The 17969-nt window shown below is 52.0% G+C and overlaps 1 protein-coding gene across 1 annotated transcript; it reads left to right on the forward strand.

Annotated features, from left to right (window-relative positions):
* Positions 1–753: 753 nt before the first annotated feature.
* Positions 754–16437, forward strand: SLC35F6 (solute carrier family 35 member F6). Its single transcript, XM_019735372.2, has 6 exons — positions 754–1242; positions 9706–9778; positions 10524–10695; positions 10973–11185; positions 11851–11961; positions 13231–16437. The coding sequence occupies exons 1-6, from the start codon at positions 1166–1168 to the stop codon at positions 13698–13700; spliced, it is 1116 nt and encodes a 371-aa protein (XP_019590931.2). The 5' UTR covers positions 754–1165; the 3' UTR covers positions 13701–16437.
* Positions 16438–17969: the final 1532 nt, after the last annotated feature.

Raw genomic sequence — 17969 nt, forward strand, 5'->3', positions numbered from 1 at the left:
TTCCCCTGTCTATCAGGTGACCTCCTACATTTTGTCCAGAACCCCACTTATACATCTTCTCTGTCAGGACTTCCTGTAATAAAAGAGTCTGTGTAATACCTTGAGTGTTTTTCTAATTCAACACTGGTCATTTTCACAAGTTCAAGGCAGTCTTAGGGTAAGCAGAAAGACTTAGTAGGCAAGTCCATCTTTGCACCTTTAGTAAAAAGATCTGCAGTGGTGGGGAAAATGTGCCCACTGGGTCTGAGCAGTTCCTGGAAGGCCTTGGGTTCCAGCCTGTGAATGTGATGGCTTGGTGTGCAGACTGGAGACCTGGACATGAGAACAGAGTGCAGCTAAGGGCTGAGAACTAGGAGTAGAATTGTAAAAGCCAGAAAGCTTTTGCAAACAAACCTGGGTCTTTCTACAGTGATTGCCTCCTAGCAGCATCTGGGGAATCCACGGAGAAGCAGTGGGGCGACCTTCGTGGAGGGGCTGAGCTGAAGGCATGGATTTGGGGGAGACTGAAGAATCTGAGTGCATACCCCCACCCCATCACTCACTAGCATGATCATAAGCAAATCACTTGGCTTCTCTCAATTTCGTTTCCTTATCTATAAAAATGGTCTCCCGGGAAGCAGGAACTAGCTTCCTACACCACTTTTCTGTAAGATGTGAGCAACACTGTGGGCTGGGATCCCTAGGGACACGTCCTAGGCCTCCCGGGAGTTCTCTGGGTACCATGTGGAGAGGAGGTTCCCACGCCCTATATGTGCACTTCGTAGTTTGCCTTTGACAGCATTCAACTCAACCTCTCAACGGTTTACAAAACGCTCTAACATCCACGATGCATCTTCATTGCATCGTCCCATGGGTGCCTTTTACAAAAGGGGAGACCTCGGTCCGTGACTTGCCATTGGCATCCTATGGGGAGCAACCAGCACGCCTGGCTCCGGACTTGGAGCGTGCGGGCACCTCTGCTCAGCGAGCTTAGCTGCCAGGGCCGACACCCTCCCGGGAGGCGGAGCACGACGGCGCGGGGCGAGGCCAGCGCGGGTCACGTGATGCCCGGCCCGGAAGCGCTAGCACCCGAGACCCTCGGGTGACCGGGTCAGGGGCTGCTGCTTCTAGTGATCGCGGAGGTCGCGGGGACCCTTGTAGTGTTGCGCTCCCCACCTCCACCGCCATGGCCTGGACCAAGTACCAGCTGTTCCTGGCCGGGCTTATGCTGGTCACCGGTTCCATCAACACACTATCGGCAAAGTGAGTCCGGGCCCGGCCGGGAGGGGAGGGACTCTGCCCCGCCTGCCGCAGCCCACGCGGGAGCTGTCGACTCCCGCGCACCTTCCTCGCCCTCCCCCCTTCTCAGATTTCCTTTCCCGGCTTCACCCGCTCGACCATTTTCTCTGGTCGGTTCACGCGGTTTATGGACCACCCAAGGGGTGCGAGGCCCGGGGAAATACAGAGCGAGTCAGTGCCCGGGTTGGGGCACCCGAGCCCTGGTTTTGATTCACTGTGTGCTTGATGCCAGAGAGTCACCTTCCGTCTGTGCGCCTCAGTTTCCTCATCTTTAAACCGGAGCGTTGGTCCTTCCCGGATTCCTTCCAATGCTGGCGTCGCGCCGCTCCCCCAGGAGCTATGGGCAGGGGTGGGGGGAGGCTCCCATGCTGTGCATGCCAGCTACAATAGATGCCATGCAGGCCGAGTGACCAGTGAGCATGGAGTGCTGTGGCGGCAGAGACGCGGCTGCCCCATCAGCCCCTCGTGGAGGAAGGGTTACAACTGGATTTCTACATGTGGCGGGGACATCAAGGCAGGGAACAGCAAGGCCAGATAGAAGTGGAAGCACCAAATGCCCAGGCCTGATTTTTATCCCATCATCAAAGAAGGGCTTTTGAGCAGGGAGTGACATGTTAAAAGTTGTATGATGAACCTGGTAGTCAAGGTAAAGAGTAGTTTGGTGCAGGGAAAACCACTCCAAGGCAGCTGCATAGCGGAGGAGGGGAACTAGTAGTGGGCAGTGAGGTGGGAAAGGGAGGGACAGGTGAGAGAGACCAGGTGCATAATGAAGTTCCAAGGCCTGACCCACAGGATCAAGAGACAATGATCACTCCAGGATTTCTGCCTGGGAAAGCAGAAGTGTCATTGACCCAGACAAGGAGGGCAGGTGGGCAGTTGAGCTATGATGTATGAGGGTGAGGTGCTCGTGGGACAGTGAGGACAGTCCCCAGGCGGTTGAAGATTAAGGACCCAGGCTGTCGTGAGGCTAAGGGACCTAGCATAGCCTCCTCTCTCTAATGGGCGACAACAAATGCCCAGGAAGCAGCCCCTTCTCTTGGCAGCTCTTTGCCTCCTTCTCTGCCCCCACACAAGGGCAGGACCTTCCTGCCGCTCTGCACCACTTAAGAGCCCCAGGACCCAGAGCCTGGCCTTTTTCTATGGTCCCCAATCTGACCTCACTTCCACCTCGGCCCTGCCAGGCTCCAGAGCAAAAGGAAGTCATCCCACTCACCTCTGGCCTATGCTTCAGCCCCCCTGGGAGGAGGGCTGGTCATACTCAATTTTGAGGTATTTGTTCCTAGCACACTCCATCAGTGATCTGAGAAATGCCCCAAAAGAGAGGCCTGGGAAAGAAGTATCCTGTTCAGTTCATCAGACATGTAAAAGGTACCTGCAGTGAGTGAGGCACTGTCTGGACTCAGGGAAGGAGACAGAAATGACTAAGAGTCACTTCTGCCTTTGAGATGCTTAGAATCTGAAGTAGAGGAGACAGATGTGTACACACTTGGCAATCACAATGTCTTCCCTTCTCCAAAGGAAGTAGAGCTCAGGGTGGGGCCCGCCTGTCTCATTAGGCTCTGCCCAGCTATGTTTGTCTGATTTGTGCTGGTCTCTTAGGCCCTATGGCCTCTTAAAGGTCACTCCTTTGGCTGAGCCCTAGTTATAACAAGGAGACTCAACCAGAGGGCCCCCACCTCAGTTAGGATCTGAACGCAGCAGAACAAATCACTTCCCATCCATCTGTGGCTCCAGCCAAGACCCAAGTCAAGTGCTTAGAGGTCTGCCAGGGCTGCTGTCCCCAAGGAGAGTTGCTACTGCCTGTTCCTACTGGGGTAAACTGTGCTGACTCAGTTCCTTCCTTAAAAAGCTCCAAACCGGTCAGGTAGGACGCCAGGTGATCCTCAGCCCCGGGAGGCTGAACCCTGGCTAGTTGCCTGAAAGGCAGGAAAGAGGCTCCCAGGTGGGGACCCAACCTTTGATCGTGTCTCCTACCCTGTAGCCTGATGAGGGGCCTCTCGGGAGCCTCCCGACCTAAGATGGACCCCAGAATTGGACCCTAATAGTGTTCTAAGGCCAGATTGAGAAGAACGCTCTCAAAGAGAAAGAGCTTGAGAGAGTGGCTGTGTACCTCCTGCTGGGAATTATCAGTTTAAAATCACACTCTGACCTGCAGCTTTTGGTGGGGACAGACAGACAAGAATGTGACTACAGCAACTGCTAATCAGCTAATACACATCGAGCATCACATGCCCGGTCCTGCTCTGGCCGCGTTTCATGTGTTAATTTAATGAATTCTCATCACCACCCTATGAGGGACATAAACTCATTGTCCCTTGATTAGGTAACTGGGATATGGAAAGATGGACTTTTCTGCCCAAGTTCGACTCAGCTACTAAGTGGCAGAGTTTACATTTGAGCCTAAGTACCTGGCTGTAGAATCCGTGCTCTTACCCACCTATGTGGGATGAGGACTGGGGCTTCTCTAGTCATTTTTCAGGGCACTTGGAGTTCTTAGAAAGTAGAAATCATCCATCCCCACAATGCACCGTCCAAGTCTCAAGTTTCTTTTTGTGACTCAGCTGGTCAGAGCAGGAACTAGAACCTAGGTCTCAGCATTTTAGTCCCGTCCTGTTCCTTTTTAGCTGCAGTACCCCAAAAGTCCCTCTTCCGTGGGATTTACTCTCACATCTCCCCAGACAAGCACAGACCAGTGTGTGCCCATGAAAGGTACCATCCTATAAGTGGCATCTGCCTTCAGAGCGCTTTCCCTTTGGGACTGGGCAAGAAGCCTCTGTCCCAGCCCACAGGATCCTGCTGTCACCTGCTTGTTTTCCCCCTGGGGCCAGCAGCCATGCAATGTTCAGGTTTAGAGTCTTTAGTAACCTCTTGCAGTTTCTTGGCCTGTAAGGTGAGCATAATGTTTCCCTCCCCGGGTTCTTGGGCGGACGATAGACAGTGGATGAGGAAGTGGGTATGAGCATGTGCTGCCTGCTATGCTAGCATCACAGGTCAGCTCTCCACTGGAGAGGCCGCTCTGCCCACTCAGCAGCTTTGGGGAGACGGGCTGCCCTGGCTGGGATGCGGGTGGGCGTCACTACCCACGGGAGAGAAAACCACCAAGCAGGCTTGCCCTTTACCCTGTCCCTGGGTCTTGGCAGAGGGCCCTTCCTGTGATGTGGCTCCTTCTTCTTTCTATGGCTGCTCTCACCCCCTCACCGGGACCTTCTGCTGGTGCGTCTCCTGGAGACCAAACATTTTGCCCTCCTCGGCACTGCTTAGAGCTGTCTGCCTAAAGCCTGTCCATGAGGTCGTGCCCATTTCGGAGCCCCGTTCCCCTGAATCCATGTGGGGTTCAGCACGTAAAGAGCCAGGGTCAAGTAGACACTCACTAAATAGGGCTCAGATACCCTCTTAAACATCTGCAGGCTTCGAAGCTCACCCAGCCAGAGAGAGGCCTTGAGGGTGACTTCCCTCCAACAGTCAGGCCTGCTGGTTCCAGGGGCCCTGCCAAGAAAGTGACAGGAGGTTTGGGACCACTGAGCTTCTATTAGGGAAATACTCTCACTGTCCTTTCTATGCCAGCTCTAACTTTTGCCTTGGTGGCTGCCCCCACCCTTGGGTTCCATGAGCTGGCATGAGCTAATTGCTTCAAAGGGATTCTGGGGACTAACTAAAGAAATCCTGAAATCAAAGAGCAGGAGACTTGGAAACTGTGGGATTAGATGAGTCACTGGGCCTCTTCGAGCCTCAGTTTTACCTGTAAAATAGGTGTGACTTCCCCCACCTTCTCCCCAAACACAGGTGGGATCGACTGAGGAAGATTTTCAGATTGTTCTTATAGATGAGTGGGCTCATCCTCATTTATCACCACATGAGCCAGGGCCACCTGCTGCGACACCCCAGAGAGTGGAGAAGTCCTGTGGCCCTTCTGTAGACCCTACTGCAGGAGAAAGGAACTGACTGACTGGGCTTGACACGCCAGGCATGAAAGAGGAAATGGCAGAGATTCTGTGGTGAATGGACACCCAACCAGTTGGTCTGAGGCAGCCATATTAGCCACTTCCTCCGTCTCAGTCCGCCATCCCGGCCCACACACAGATACGCTCACCTCTTAGAATGCTGAGTTTTGAGTTTGACTGGGCAAGGCCATGCAGAGTGACTCGCCCCACCCCCACTCCCAGCAAGCCCAGGGAACTCGAAAAGAAGCCAGCCTCTACCAGCAGGGGAGGAGAACCTCCTCATGAGGCCTCAGCCTGACTCTGGTGGGTCCCCACAGGCTTCCTGCTCTGGAGACCATGGCTTTCCCCAGGATATAGTATCTACAGAGAATGGAGGGCCCATCTGCAGGGCTGACCCCTCCCCACCTCAGCCAGGGGAATGAGAAGCAATGGAAGTAGGAAGGTGATAAGGGAAGCTCAAGTGTCCAGGAAGGGGGCACAGAATTGGAGTGGAAACTCCTGGGTACCCGCCCTCTGGGCACGTGATGAGCCCTGTGTCCCTCAGCCATCTCTGGTCCCTGGGCTCCTCGTCTGTGTAATAAGGAGCTTCATGAGATGATGGCTGAGTTGCTCCTCTTGCAGCACTTCGTGGCTCTGGAACTGCAGGGGCAGTAGCCTGAGGTCCTTCCAGTTGCCGCTGCCTCAGCCAGCAGGGTAGGTCCCGGAGAACGGATGCTCTCCCAGCTTTCAAGCTAGAGCAGAGCTGGGACCACACCGACGTAACACAGAGGGAGACGTCTCCTGCTCAATAGAGGGGCAAGAGGGAGAAGGGGCAGAAGAGAACTTTTATTGACTGCCTGCCATGTACCGGCTCTTACATATCTTATTTATTACTTTTGACAATTCATCAGTGTCGGCACTATGATCCCCATTTTATAGATGAGAACACTATAACTTGTCCAGCCTGTGAGACTCAATCTGAGTTTTCCATGTATCCTGCTGCCTTTTCTGAATGTAAGTTCAAGCACATGGGTTTGGGCCTAGGTCTGCCTGTTGTTGATTGTGTGAGCCTGAACACACCTCTCTCCACCCCTCCGCCCCCCACCTTGAAGTCCCCAGGTGTAAAATAGGACCCTTGTTAATTCAGAGGCTTAAAACCGACAACCCACGGGAAGTGCTCAGCACAGGCCTGGCACAAAGTTAGTACTCAGTGAATCCTACACTTATAAAAACATGCTAGTGACATGTTTTGCAAAAATAGGCAAGTGGTATCCCACCCTAGGGGTCATTGCTATCGTCCCCAGATGTACTGGGGCTGGATTTTGACTCTTGTTCTGTGCTACTGGGGGTCCTTCTGTGCCTGCTGAAATCTGTGAACCGAAGTCTGTCTCGGGGCCAGGACGAGAAGCCTGACTCTATCCCAAAGTGCCTGCTGGCCTGATTTCCCAGGTCTAAGAGAGGCTGGGCAGGGTATCCTGTCCAATGACACCCAATCCCTTGAGCTGTAAGCCTGCCCCAGGCCCTCAGATACAAAAAGACTCCATTTCCCCAGTTGGGAACGCTGCCAGCCCCAGTCTGTTCCGGCAGACCCACCCCTTGGAGAAAGCAAAGCCGTCCCTTTGGGGTGGGGGGAGGGACCTCAACACCAACCCTACAGCCAGCACTCCACATGGGGCCCAACCTGGGGAAAGACAGGCCCAGCTTGTCCCACCAGCAGAGGGCACCTCATACCAGGTGGGAAATTAGGACTCATGGAGACATTGTAGTACCTGCCTATTTGCTCCGTGTGCTTTGGAAGTCTCATTCATTCAACCAAAGAATGTTTGAGCTTCTGTATAGTAATGTGCCAGAAGCAGGGGATTGAAAGATATGGAAGTTGCTGGATGCTGAGCTCAACTCTCAAGTGACAGTGACTGTGGAACCTGAAAGTGATACAGATGTGAGTTGTCATTACTGTAAGCTGTGTAGCTAGTAAGTAGTCCGGGGGAAGGTTCTGGAAGGTGGATCCACCACTAGATCTGGGGGGTCTTCTTGAACCTGCCAATCTGAGTGTGCCCCCAGGATGAGGAAGGGGCTTCCATACCTGCCCTTGTCCTAGGCTTCTGGTTGGCGTTATGGACTTGGCATGACTTCCCTCGACCCCCTGGAGGAGCCCTGGCTCCAGTCCTGGGAATTCCCATCTTGGACCTGCTCACTTGGCTCTGTGCCTTTGGTAAAATTTCACCTCTTCATTCTTCCTCACCTCACTGTTTTGCTCACTTGCCTCACCCAGACCCTCCCAGGGGGCTCTTTCAGTTTAGAGACGGCCACTGCCTATGTGTGAGGTGCTGCGAAGGGAACTGGTCAGTGGCCCACAGGAACCAGCCTGGGTCTGCATTGACTTGAGTCAGCAGTGTGACGTGGTGGACACAGTTGAAGTCCTGTCAACCAACCAGGACACCCAGCGTGAGGGAGGGGCCACCATCTAGCCAGGCTCGGTCCACACCAGGTCACATGCCTTTGGCTCAGGTCCTAGGCCCACTGGAGCCCTTCCAGACGTCAGCAGCCGGGGAAGTGAAAGGTTAGGAAGGGCTGGGGCTGTTTAGCCAGAAGATGAGAAGATTCAGAAGGTAGAAAAGTCTCCCAATATCTGAAGGGTTTTCCAATGAAAGAGATCATACTAGACCCAGCAAAAATGAAATTCAGGGATGGAAGCTTTAGCTCACACGAATGGCTGACAATGTAAAGTGTTGGTAGTAGCTGCCCAGAGCGCTGTGCTACAAAGGATTTTGGGCCTGTGTCTGGACTCGGTGGGGAAGTGTGCCATAATCAGTTACGCCATCTGCCAGGGTGCTGGCTGGGAGGCCACTCCACTCATGCCGCGTACTTGCCATCTGCTTTAGGGTCTGTGCTAGAAAGACCCTCCAAGCCCTCAGGTTTTATGAAGGTGACTGGGTAGTCTGTGTTAGGCGGTCATTTCCCAGGGCCCAAGTGACCTTGGAGACCAGTGGCTCTTACTATTTTTGTGCCATGGATCCCTTTGAGAATCTGGTGAATCCTGTTGTTTTTAAATGTGCAAATAAATGTACTTCCTAAAGTAATGTTTTAACGTGAAAATAAAAGACCGAGGATTATAGAAAAACCCAATTTGTTGAAATAAAGTTATCAAAACCTTAAAAAGCAAGTTTTTGATATAGTAATTGTGTGTATACACTTCTTAACACATACAAGATGTGATTGGACAACATGGTGAATATTTAAATAAATAAAAAATTTACTACAGTAAAAGACATGTTGCCATTAATCCCTCTCAAAATACTTCCCCTCGCTTCGAACACACTTATCCCATCATTCTTGCCACTTTCTGAAGTAGTTCTGGAAGTCCTCTTTCATGAGTGTCTGTAGTTGTGCTGTCGTGGCTGCCTCAATGTCCTGAATCATTTTGACTTTGGGGAAGAGCCAGAAGTCGCACGGTGCCAGATCCAATGAATAAGGTAGACAAGGACACACTGGAATGATTTTATTTGACAGAAATTGCCACATTCCAGAAACAATGTGTGACACAGAGTGTTGCCATGATGGAGAATGATTTATGGCTCACTTTAAAATACACCTCGATCGTAGCTCACACCCGACTGACTGCACCGGACAAGTTGAAACTTGTCACACACTGTGACTAAGTTTGGATATGCCACTTCCCATATTGAAGATCCCTGCCTTTACGTTGGATGGCACTCCGCGGAAGTCACTGTAATCGTGTCACACATCGCTTCTGGTATGGCAGTTTCTGTCAAATAAAAACATTACGTGTGTCCTCATCCACCTTATTCACTGGATCTGGCACTGTGCGACTGCTAGCTCTTCCCCAAAGTCAAAATGACCATGGAAGATAAACATTTTAAATCAATTCAGGACATCGAGGCAGCCACAGCAGCGCAACTAAAAGACGCCCACAAAAGAGGACTTCTAGAGCTACTTCAGAAAGTGGCAAGAACGATCCGATATGTGTGTTTAAAGTGAGGGGGAGTGTTCTGAGGGCGATTAATGGCAATGTATCTTTTACTGTAATAAACTTTTTAATGTAGACATCCACCGTATTTTCGGACCATACCTTGTAAAATTATAAGCATTCAGTCTAATTACTATAATTTTGGAGTAGTGATGAGTGTAAATGGTACTTCACAATATCTGTAATGCCTCCTATGTGAAAATGAGAATAGTTGTGATTTCTTTGTGACAAAGTTGCAGCTATTGCGATGCTACATTCATAATTTGAGGAAATGCTAAATTTCAGTTAGAGGTTCATGAAAATGTAAAGTTTCCCAGGCCCCCACATTCTGTCCATGGTCCCCGATGATGACTCCTTGCCGTGGAAACTGGCCCCATTGAGAGGGAGTCCCACTCTGGGCTGAGTCTCCTAAGTATAGCCTGTTGGCACTGAAAAGAGCAAGCTTGTCTAAAGGTACCAGGACCAAGGTGGGAGAGCCCGCCTCACTACAGGGTTTGACCTTCTCCTTTGCTGCTGCAGGTGGGCGGACAACTTCGTGGCCCAGGGCTGTGGAGGGAGCAAGGAGCACAGCTTCCAGCATCCCTTCCTCCAGGTATCGGCCCTGTCCCTCCCCACTTCCCATCTGCCGGGCCTCAGGCCAGGTGCCCTGCTGTTTTCTGACCTAGGGATGGAGTACTCCCCTGCTCCCAGAAAAGCCACCCGCTTCTCTCTCTCCCTTCCCAGAACAAAGGCCAGGGTATAAGTGCCTCTGGAAGGGAGTAGAAGGCACAGTCCTTTGTGGGAGGTCTGAGTGAGTCCTGGTGAGCAGTCATGGCCTGGACACCGTGAGGCTAGCCCTCACCAAGTTCAGGTCAGGATACATTTGGAAAACATCAACCCTCATAGCAAAACCTGTTCTCTATCCACTGGGAGCCCAGAGCCCACTGGGACAGGGCTGACACCATAAATAGGAGACTCCTCATTGCTCAACTGGGAAGTGGGAGACTCAAATTTCAGGCCCAACTCTGCCAGCAACTTGCTCTGTGACCTTAAGTAAGTTTTTTAACCTCTCTGGACTGCAGTTTCTCCATCTGGAGCTTGAACGGGGGTTGGCCTAGATTGGTGGTTTTCAGACCAGGCTCTACACAGCCTTGGGTTTGTGTCACGATGTTCAAGAGTCTTAGGAGTAGACCCAGGAATCAGTCTCTGGCCTCCCACGCACAGCAGCTCTGTTTTTGCCTGTTTTATGTGTTGGGGTTATAGGTAGGCTCTTATCTGAGGAAAGGTTATGTCAAAATTATTTTTGTTAAAGATGATCCTCTTTCCAGCTGTAAACTCCTAGGGTTCTGTGTCTGCAGGCAGTGGGCATGTTCCTGGGGGAGTTCTCCTGCCTGGCTGCCTTCTACCTGCTCCGGTGCAGAGCTGCGAGGCACCTAGATGCCAGCATGGATCCCCAGCAGCCCTTCAACCCCCTTCTTTTCCTGCCCCCAGCCCTCTGTGACATGACTGGGACCAGCATCATGTATGTGGGTGAGTAGCCAGGCCAGGCTGAGCAGGGCTCCATGAAGCCCATGACCCAAGGGGGGCCCTGGTGAAACAGCCAACCCTACCCCCAATTCATCTTCACCTCACCCCTGCGCCTCTCCCATTGACTTTCACACACACACACACACACACACACACACACACTCACCCAAGATTTAGTGAGCACATACTATGTGGGAGGTCTGTCTTTAGTCCTGAGGACACTGAAGCGAACAGACAGCCTTGGCCTTCAGGAGCTAACATCGCGTCTGTCCTCTTCCAGCCCTGAACATGACGAGCGCCTCCAGCTTCCAGATGCTGCGGGGAGCGGTGATCATATTCACAGGCCTGTTCTCAGTGGCCTTCCTGGGGCGGAGGCTGGCCCTGAGCCAGTGGCTGGGCATCCTCGCAACCATCGCAGGCCTGGTGGTCGTGGGTCTGGCGGACCTTATGAGCAAGCATGACGACCAGCACAAGCTCAGCGAAGTGATCACAGGTGTGGCCGGCTCGGGGGTCCCAGGGCTGCCCTTCCTATTCTGTCTGCCCTGTCCTCTCTAGGAACCCAGCACAGAGTCATTCAACAAGCTTGTACAAGCTCTGCTGTGTGCCAAGTCCTGGGGGAGGGCATGTGGGGGCCAGCTGCTGTGGACATGCCCCTGCTCTCGAGGTGATGGGTAGAGTGTAGGGAAGGCGCTTACCAAGTGTCCTGAGCGCTGACCGAGTGCCCCGCCTGGTGCTCAGCACTGGCCTTTGTCATCACAGTGATTCCACCAAGCCCAGAAAGGAAGCGGTGCAGCCCATTTTACAATGAAGTGACCACCCTGGTCACTCAGAGGCAGAACTAAACCAGGAATGTCTATCTCAGAGCCTGTGCTTCTCAAAAGACTTACTTACCCCATTGTGCAGGCCTCTGGACCTTGTGGGAGCTCAGTTCAGAGGCTGGCCAGCCTGCCCACCCCTCAGGGGCCAGGAGATCAGGCATGGGGGCGGCCATGGCTGTGCCTTGTGAGCTGTATGGTGCCTACACAAGTCAGGGCTATGCGTGTTATGTCCCCATGGGAGCCCTCAACTTTGGGCGCCCCACCCCCCCGCCACCAACGTCCCATGGCCCTGCTATGTCCCTGCCTCCCTCACCCTGAGCCCTCTTGATCCTTCCCACAGGGGACCTGCTGATCATCATGGCCCAGATCATTGTCTCCATCCAGATGGTGCTAGAGGAGAAGTTCATCTACAAGCACAACGTGCACCCATTGCGAGCAGTGGGCACTGAGGGTACGTGAGCACAGGGGCTGGGAGCAGGGCACTGGTCGGGGCGCCACGTGGCGTGAATGCACACACGGGCACTGGGAGGGGTGAGCATCCTGCTCCCCGTTCCTTCCTCCCTCCACCACCTGTGTGTTGCCATATACTCTGATATCTGCTGTGCATGTGGTCAGGAGCTCAGGGAGGACAAGGACGCAGATGAATGACAGGTAAGCCTCACTAGAGATGCGACCAGCAGGAAAGGACCGAGCAGTGCATCTCAGCTCAGGCCATTTGTGCTCAAGTGATGTTTCGCCTGCGACGCATGGCTGAGTGTCTTGGAGCAGGGGAAGTGGCATTCGAGTTGCAGTTTCAGCAGGAAGAGTGGGAAGGAGGGAACTCCAAACAGAGTAAAGACATGGGGAGCTGGACATGAGTTTGGAGACCAGTGAGGAATAGTTTGGGTGAGATATCGGTTTGATGTTGGGGAAATGATCAGGAATTGCATAGGTCAAGGTCATATCATGGAGAACCTTGAACATCAGGCAAGTGGATTTAGAGTTTAAATGACAGGCAGGGAGGAACCACCAAAGGTTTTTGAGCAGGGAAGTAACTATCGAAATTTTGCTTTAAAAATAGGAAGCTAACAGGTGGTTTAGAGCAGTGCCACCAAAGTGTGGCCTGTGGATCAGTAAGGGAACCGTTTGTCCTGGCCCACAGAGAGCTGAGGGCTGACCACAGAATGTTAATCACCACATCCGCGACATCACAAAGCGTAGTGTTTGTTTCTGCTCTTTTTTTTTTGTCCTAGCAAGGCTTTCTGAATGAAGCAGTGCATCAATTTACATTCCGGTCCTGCTCCTTGTCACAAACCAATGCCACTGGATTAGAGAGCCATGTTTTTTCACACTCATGAGCACTACAATGGTTACAGCCAGCAATTCTTTTTTTAAATGAATAGACTAGAATTTAAAAGTGTCTAAGAACATTGTACATTGTAAGGGTGGCTATTGTTTTGTGAAAGTGTGCGTGTGTGTACATGTGCCTGTGCACACATGTCCTGGTCACAATATAAAAAGTGTTTCTTACTCTTAGTCCAGTCAGAAATCACAGATTAACGTGGAGATGGGGCAGCTAGAGAGCCACAGAGAAATCCTGGTGAGACGGACGGCTCCAGTACCTGAAAGAAAGGTCCTGGTGTGAGGGCCACTCGGAAGGGGTGGCAGGAGATCAGGGGAGGCCTTGCTGGGAGCTCGAGGGCCGAGCAGAGAGTACGACAAGCTTCCCCCTCTCCTGCAGGCCTCTTTGGTTTTGTGATCCTCTCCCTGCTGCTGGTGCCCATGTACTACATCCCGGCCGGCTCCTTCAGCGGAAGCCCCCGTGGGACGCTGGAGGATGCACTGGATGCCTTCTGCCAGGTGGGCCGGCAGCCACTCATCGCGCTGGCGCTGCTGGGCAACATCAGCAGCATTGCCTTCTTCAACTTCGCGGGCATCAGCGTCACCAAGGAGCTGAGCGCCACCACCCGCATGGTGCTGGACAGCCTGCGGACCATTGTCATCTGGGCACTGAGCCTGGCACTGGGCTGGGAGGCCTTCCACCCACTGCAGATCCTCGGCTTTGTCGTTCTCCTGATGGGCACTGCCCTCTACAATGGGCTGCACCGCCCATTGCTGAGCCGCCTGTCCCGGGGCCGCCCCCCAGCAGAGGAGGGCGAGCGTGAGAGACTGCTGGGTGCCTCTCGGACTGCCATCAATGATGCCAGCTGAGCCTCCTGCGGGGCCTCTGCTGCCACCTGGATGCACCTTGTTTGCCCTGAGGCTGAGGCCACACATGCTGGTGAGCCTCAAGAGTGCCCTGTCCCCAAGGCCCCTCCTCCCCACAGACCGCCAGGACAGAATACCCAGGATGTAATACCCGGGTCCTCCTTTGTCACCTCCCCCTGCAGAAAGCTGCTTCCCAGCCCCCACAGGTGTGAGTGCAGTGACTGAGCCCACCAAGCTTCCCCTAACCCCCTAAACCTCTGGCAGCACTAAAGCTAAATCATCAAGTGGAATGGCAGGAACTAACAACCCTAAGATTTCCTCCTAAATCATAAGCTAAAATTGGTTCTCCAACAAAGAGAGGTGAGGGAGCAAATTCAAACCAGAACTAAGTATTGTAGTTTTGAAAACTTGGAAGATATTCCCTAACCTTGTTTGGGGCCCTAGGTTTTGCAAACTCAGTGTCTGTTCCCAGCCCATTCATTACCTAGTCTCTCTGGGCCTTGGTGTCCTGCTCTGCAAAGCAGAAGGTGTCGACGCTGTGGCTTCAGGGCCTTCCACCCCCAGCTGGGCCCACTCTGTGGGCCAACCTAGGAAAGGAGTAATAGCCCATTATTGGAAATTCCCCTCTGCCCACAGTGCCTCCTGCCCAGGCCTGTTTTGATGTTCCATGTCCTTGCTCACACGTCCTCTGCCCTGGGAGAGGTGACAGGGGGATTCCAGGCAGCCCTTGATAACAGCTTTTATGAACTCTGCACCTTCCATTTTAAAGATGAGGAAGCTGAGGCCCAGAAGTACAAGTTGTTTGGCAAGAGGGGTAGCCTGCCATGGGCTCTGGCCATACAAGCCACGTGATTCTGCCACAGGCTGGGATCTAGAGCGCATCTGGACCTCAGCCCCACCACCAGCAACCTGACTCCATGAGCACCCTCCAGGGTGGTGGGTTGACCAGGATCCTGCCACTCAGAGTAGTTCTGGTATCCCAGGATTGTAGTAAGTGCTGAACTTCTATTCTCGGGCATAGCAACCTGCACAGGTCGGTGCAGATCAAGGAAATCAAGGTCCAGAGAAGGTTAAGTGACCTCCTCATGGAACCTGTGTTCCCAGCAAGGTTCGCCTGATTCCAAATCTGTGGTCCCACCTACCATGTGGGTCTCTGGGGGCTTTGGGGGAAATTTCCTGTGGCTGGGATAGAAGCATTATGTGCTGGTGTCTTCCCGGTAACACTCCCCCCACCACCACCAAGAGAGAGGACTGGCATTAGGGACTCCAGGGAGCTGAGTGGCGCTTCATTCCAGCGTTCCTCACTCCTTGGCAGTTTCTGGAGCCTCAGACCATTTTCCTGGGCAGCTCAATCATAAAACAAAATACCAAATGCCTTCCTTAAAATAGATTCTAGGGGAAGGCATCCCTGACGAGCAAAACCCTTGGGCTGCGTGGGAATCCAGCAGGTTAAAGTTTGCTGGGAGAAGAGGGTCTTTGCATCCCACCCTCTCTGAGCCCCAGGCGCCACTGAGCATCTCTGGGTCATGGTGTGTGTCCTGGGAAGAAGGAAATGGAGAGTGAGGGTGGCGGGGACTACACCTGCCTTGTTCAAAATGAGGCCTGAGAATGTTTTAGGCTTTGTTTGAAAAAAGAAAAGGGAAATTGGCAGTAGGACTATTTTTTAAATGAGGGAAGCAGCACCAGGGTTGGGACGTTCCTGGGCGGAGCGTCTAGAATGTTGTTGAATCGTAAAGCTCTGATGTACCAAAGCCTAGAACTCTCCCAGTCCACCATATGTTGTTCAGAGGAAGGAACTTCCCAAGGTCATATAGCCAGTGACGGGCAAAGCCAGAGTTCCTGGTTCCCAGACCTTGCCCACCCCTTTCTGCCACAGGTAACGCAGCCAGGAATCTGGAAGAATCCAGGACTGTTCCTTTGCCATGGGCTGCCCAGCCTGTGCACTCAACTGTGCAAACTGCTTAAGAGGGTGTTCGGGAAGCACTTGGCCTTTATTTGAGTGCTGCCATGGAGGACTGGGAAGGCTTTGGGGGAGAATTATAATGGAACTTCAGTGGTGAGGGGTAGCAAAGCCTGAGGAGAGGGATGCCCCATCAGGCCTGCCACCAACTCAAGCCAATTGCTTTACCTCCTGGGGCTTTGGGTCTTCATATCTCTAAAATGGGAAAGCCTAACAGGATGAGTATGAAAATTACATAAGATAATAAATCACAGGTGCCTATAAATGTTAACACACAGTGGGGTGTATGTTTAGCTCCACTGTCCACCAGGGTGGTCTGTCAGGGGCACTGAAGTCCCAGCTGAGCACAGCATGGTATCAGCTTTGCTGAGAGGGGAAGAAATGTTTTATTAAAATACCATCATGGAGTAAAATGCAAAATTCATATCAATTATAGTGATAGAGGATAAAACAGAAGCCTCAAGAATATTTCATGCTGATAGTAGATACCATCCCAAACCCTGGAGATGTGTTCACTCTGTCCTGTTGTCCTTTGGGGGGTGAGTTTGAGACGCTTTGCTGTGTCGTGCTGATTATGTAGATGGAGGGTAAGAACCTCTACTCTCCCAATGAGTCTGGAGGGTTATAGGGAATGCCTGGCTGTGGCCTGCCGTTCTGAGTGGAGTAAGAAGGGCCTGAATGGTGGAAGTTTGGCATAGAGGCGCTGAACCCTCAAATAAGAATTGACTGGTATCAGACTTCTGTAAACATTGGTTCAAATACAATGTAATTTAAACCATCTGTACCGTGGTGAACTCATCAGTCCCTACCCCTGAGTGCTTCTGAGGGAGCCTAGGGCTGGGGCTTCCTTCAGGACTGCCTGTCTGGGCCCTGGAGTAGGCCTCAGGCTCCTCTCATCAGGAATCTGCCTGCAAAACAGAGAGGTAGGACCGTGCCAAATGGTTCTGCTTGCCTTCACTTTGTCCAAAGGTCTCTGCATAGTTTAACAAGCAAACAGCATTCCAGGAGGTCAGAGCTCTGACCCCTGATGAAGATAGGCTGAGGACTGGAGCAAAGGGTCACCTGGTGTAGGGGAAAGAAGCAACTTTAGGAGTCAGCTGTGTCCTCAGCCCTGCCTCTGCCTTGACTGGCTGTCCTTGGACAAGTCATGTTCCCTTTTAAGACCTTGGCCACCTATAAAAAGGAGAGGTTCTCAGCAGCCCTAAATGTGTTCATCCCTTTGACCTGCTTATCAATCGATACCATTCTTTCCGATTTGCTTTGGTTTAGAGCCCCCTGGCCTTTTGTTGACTACATCCTTTCAAAACCTGAGGTCAGCAGGGAGCTCCCTATGTAGTCGCGAAAGTTTACAAATCACCCTTCTTCATTAAGAACTCTTGTCAAAAAAAAAAAAATGTAATAAGAGATTTCTATCCAAGAATTCAACAAACTTTATCAAGAATGTATGTGCTCCAAGGACTGGATCCATCAAAGGAAACAGGAAAAACGAATGTGTAATGAAATTCTAGTACAGCGTGCTGTGCAATAAGAGGCCTTTGTATGAGGTGCAGGGGAGATGGGCTAACTGCCTGGAACGCAGAGACAGGCTCCCTTTGAGCTGGGTGTGGAAGGATGGGCAGGAGTCTTCTAGGCTTGGTGGCGTGGGAGGAGGGAAAGAAGTATTCCAGGAAGCAGGAACAGCTTGTAAAAAGCAGACACGTATGTCACAAGGTGATGTACTTGAGAACTACAGGTAAGTAGACTGGTACAGCTGGCAATAGGCATGCAACACAGGAAGTGGCCAGAGACAAGGCTACAGCAGGGTAGGCTCCCAGATGATGCTGTGCCTTTTAGGCTTTGGTGAGGTGTCAGGGCTCTCTGTAGACAGTAGGATGCCCTGGGGAGTTTTAGGCAAGGAAGTAACATGATCCAAATTGCTGTTCGGGAAGATCACTTGGTTATATGGGTTTGATTAGCATTAGGAAGAACTAAAGGCCAGTAAGACCACCTTTGATTAATTAGGGTCTGAACTAGGGAAATGGTGGCGAGGATACATACAAGAACCATCCAAGAAGGAGATTCTGACTTTTTAGAGACCTGGTTGTAGGATGTTATATTGTGTAAGGACATTATGCTAAGTGAAATAAGTCAGAGAAAGGCAAGTACCATATGATCTCTCTTCTGTGTGGAATCTGAAAAAAGAATCCTCTTTTCTACCTTGTTTTCCACTTCAGTAGAGCAAAATAGGAGCTATATGTCTAAAACAGAATTAATGAGTGAAGATTTGCCTTGTCTGATGAATGGGTGTTGAGGACTGGTGTAGCTGGACTTCT

Source organism: Rhinolophus sinicus, linkage group LG05, assembly GCF_036562045.2.
Source record: "Rhinolophus sinicus isolate RSC01 linkage group LG05, ASM3656204v1, whole genome shotgun sequence".
NCBI lineage: Eukaryota > Metazoa > Chordata > Mammalia > Chiroptera > Rhinolophidae > Rhinolophus > Rhinolophus sinicus.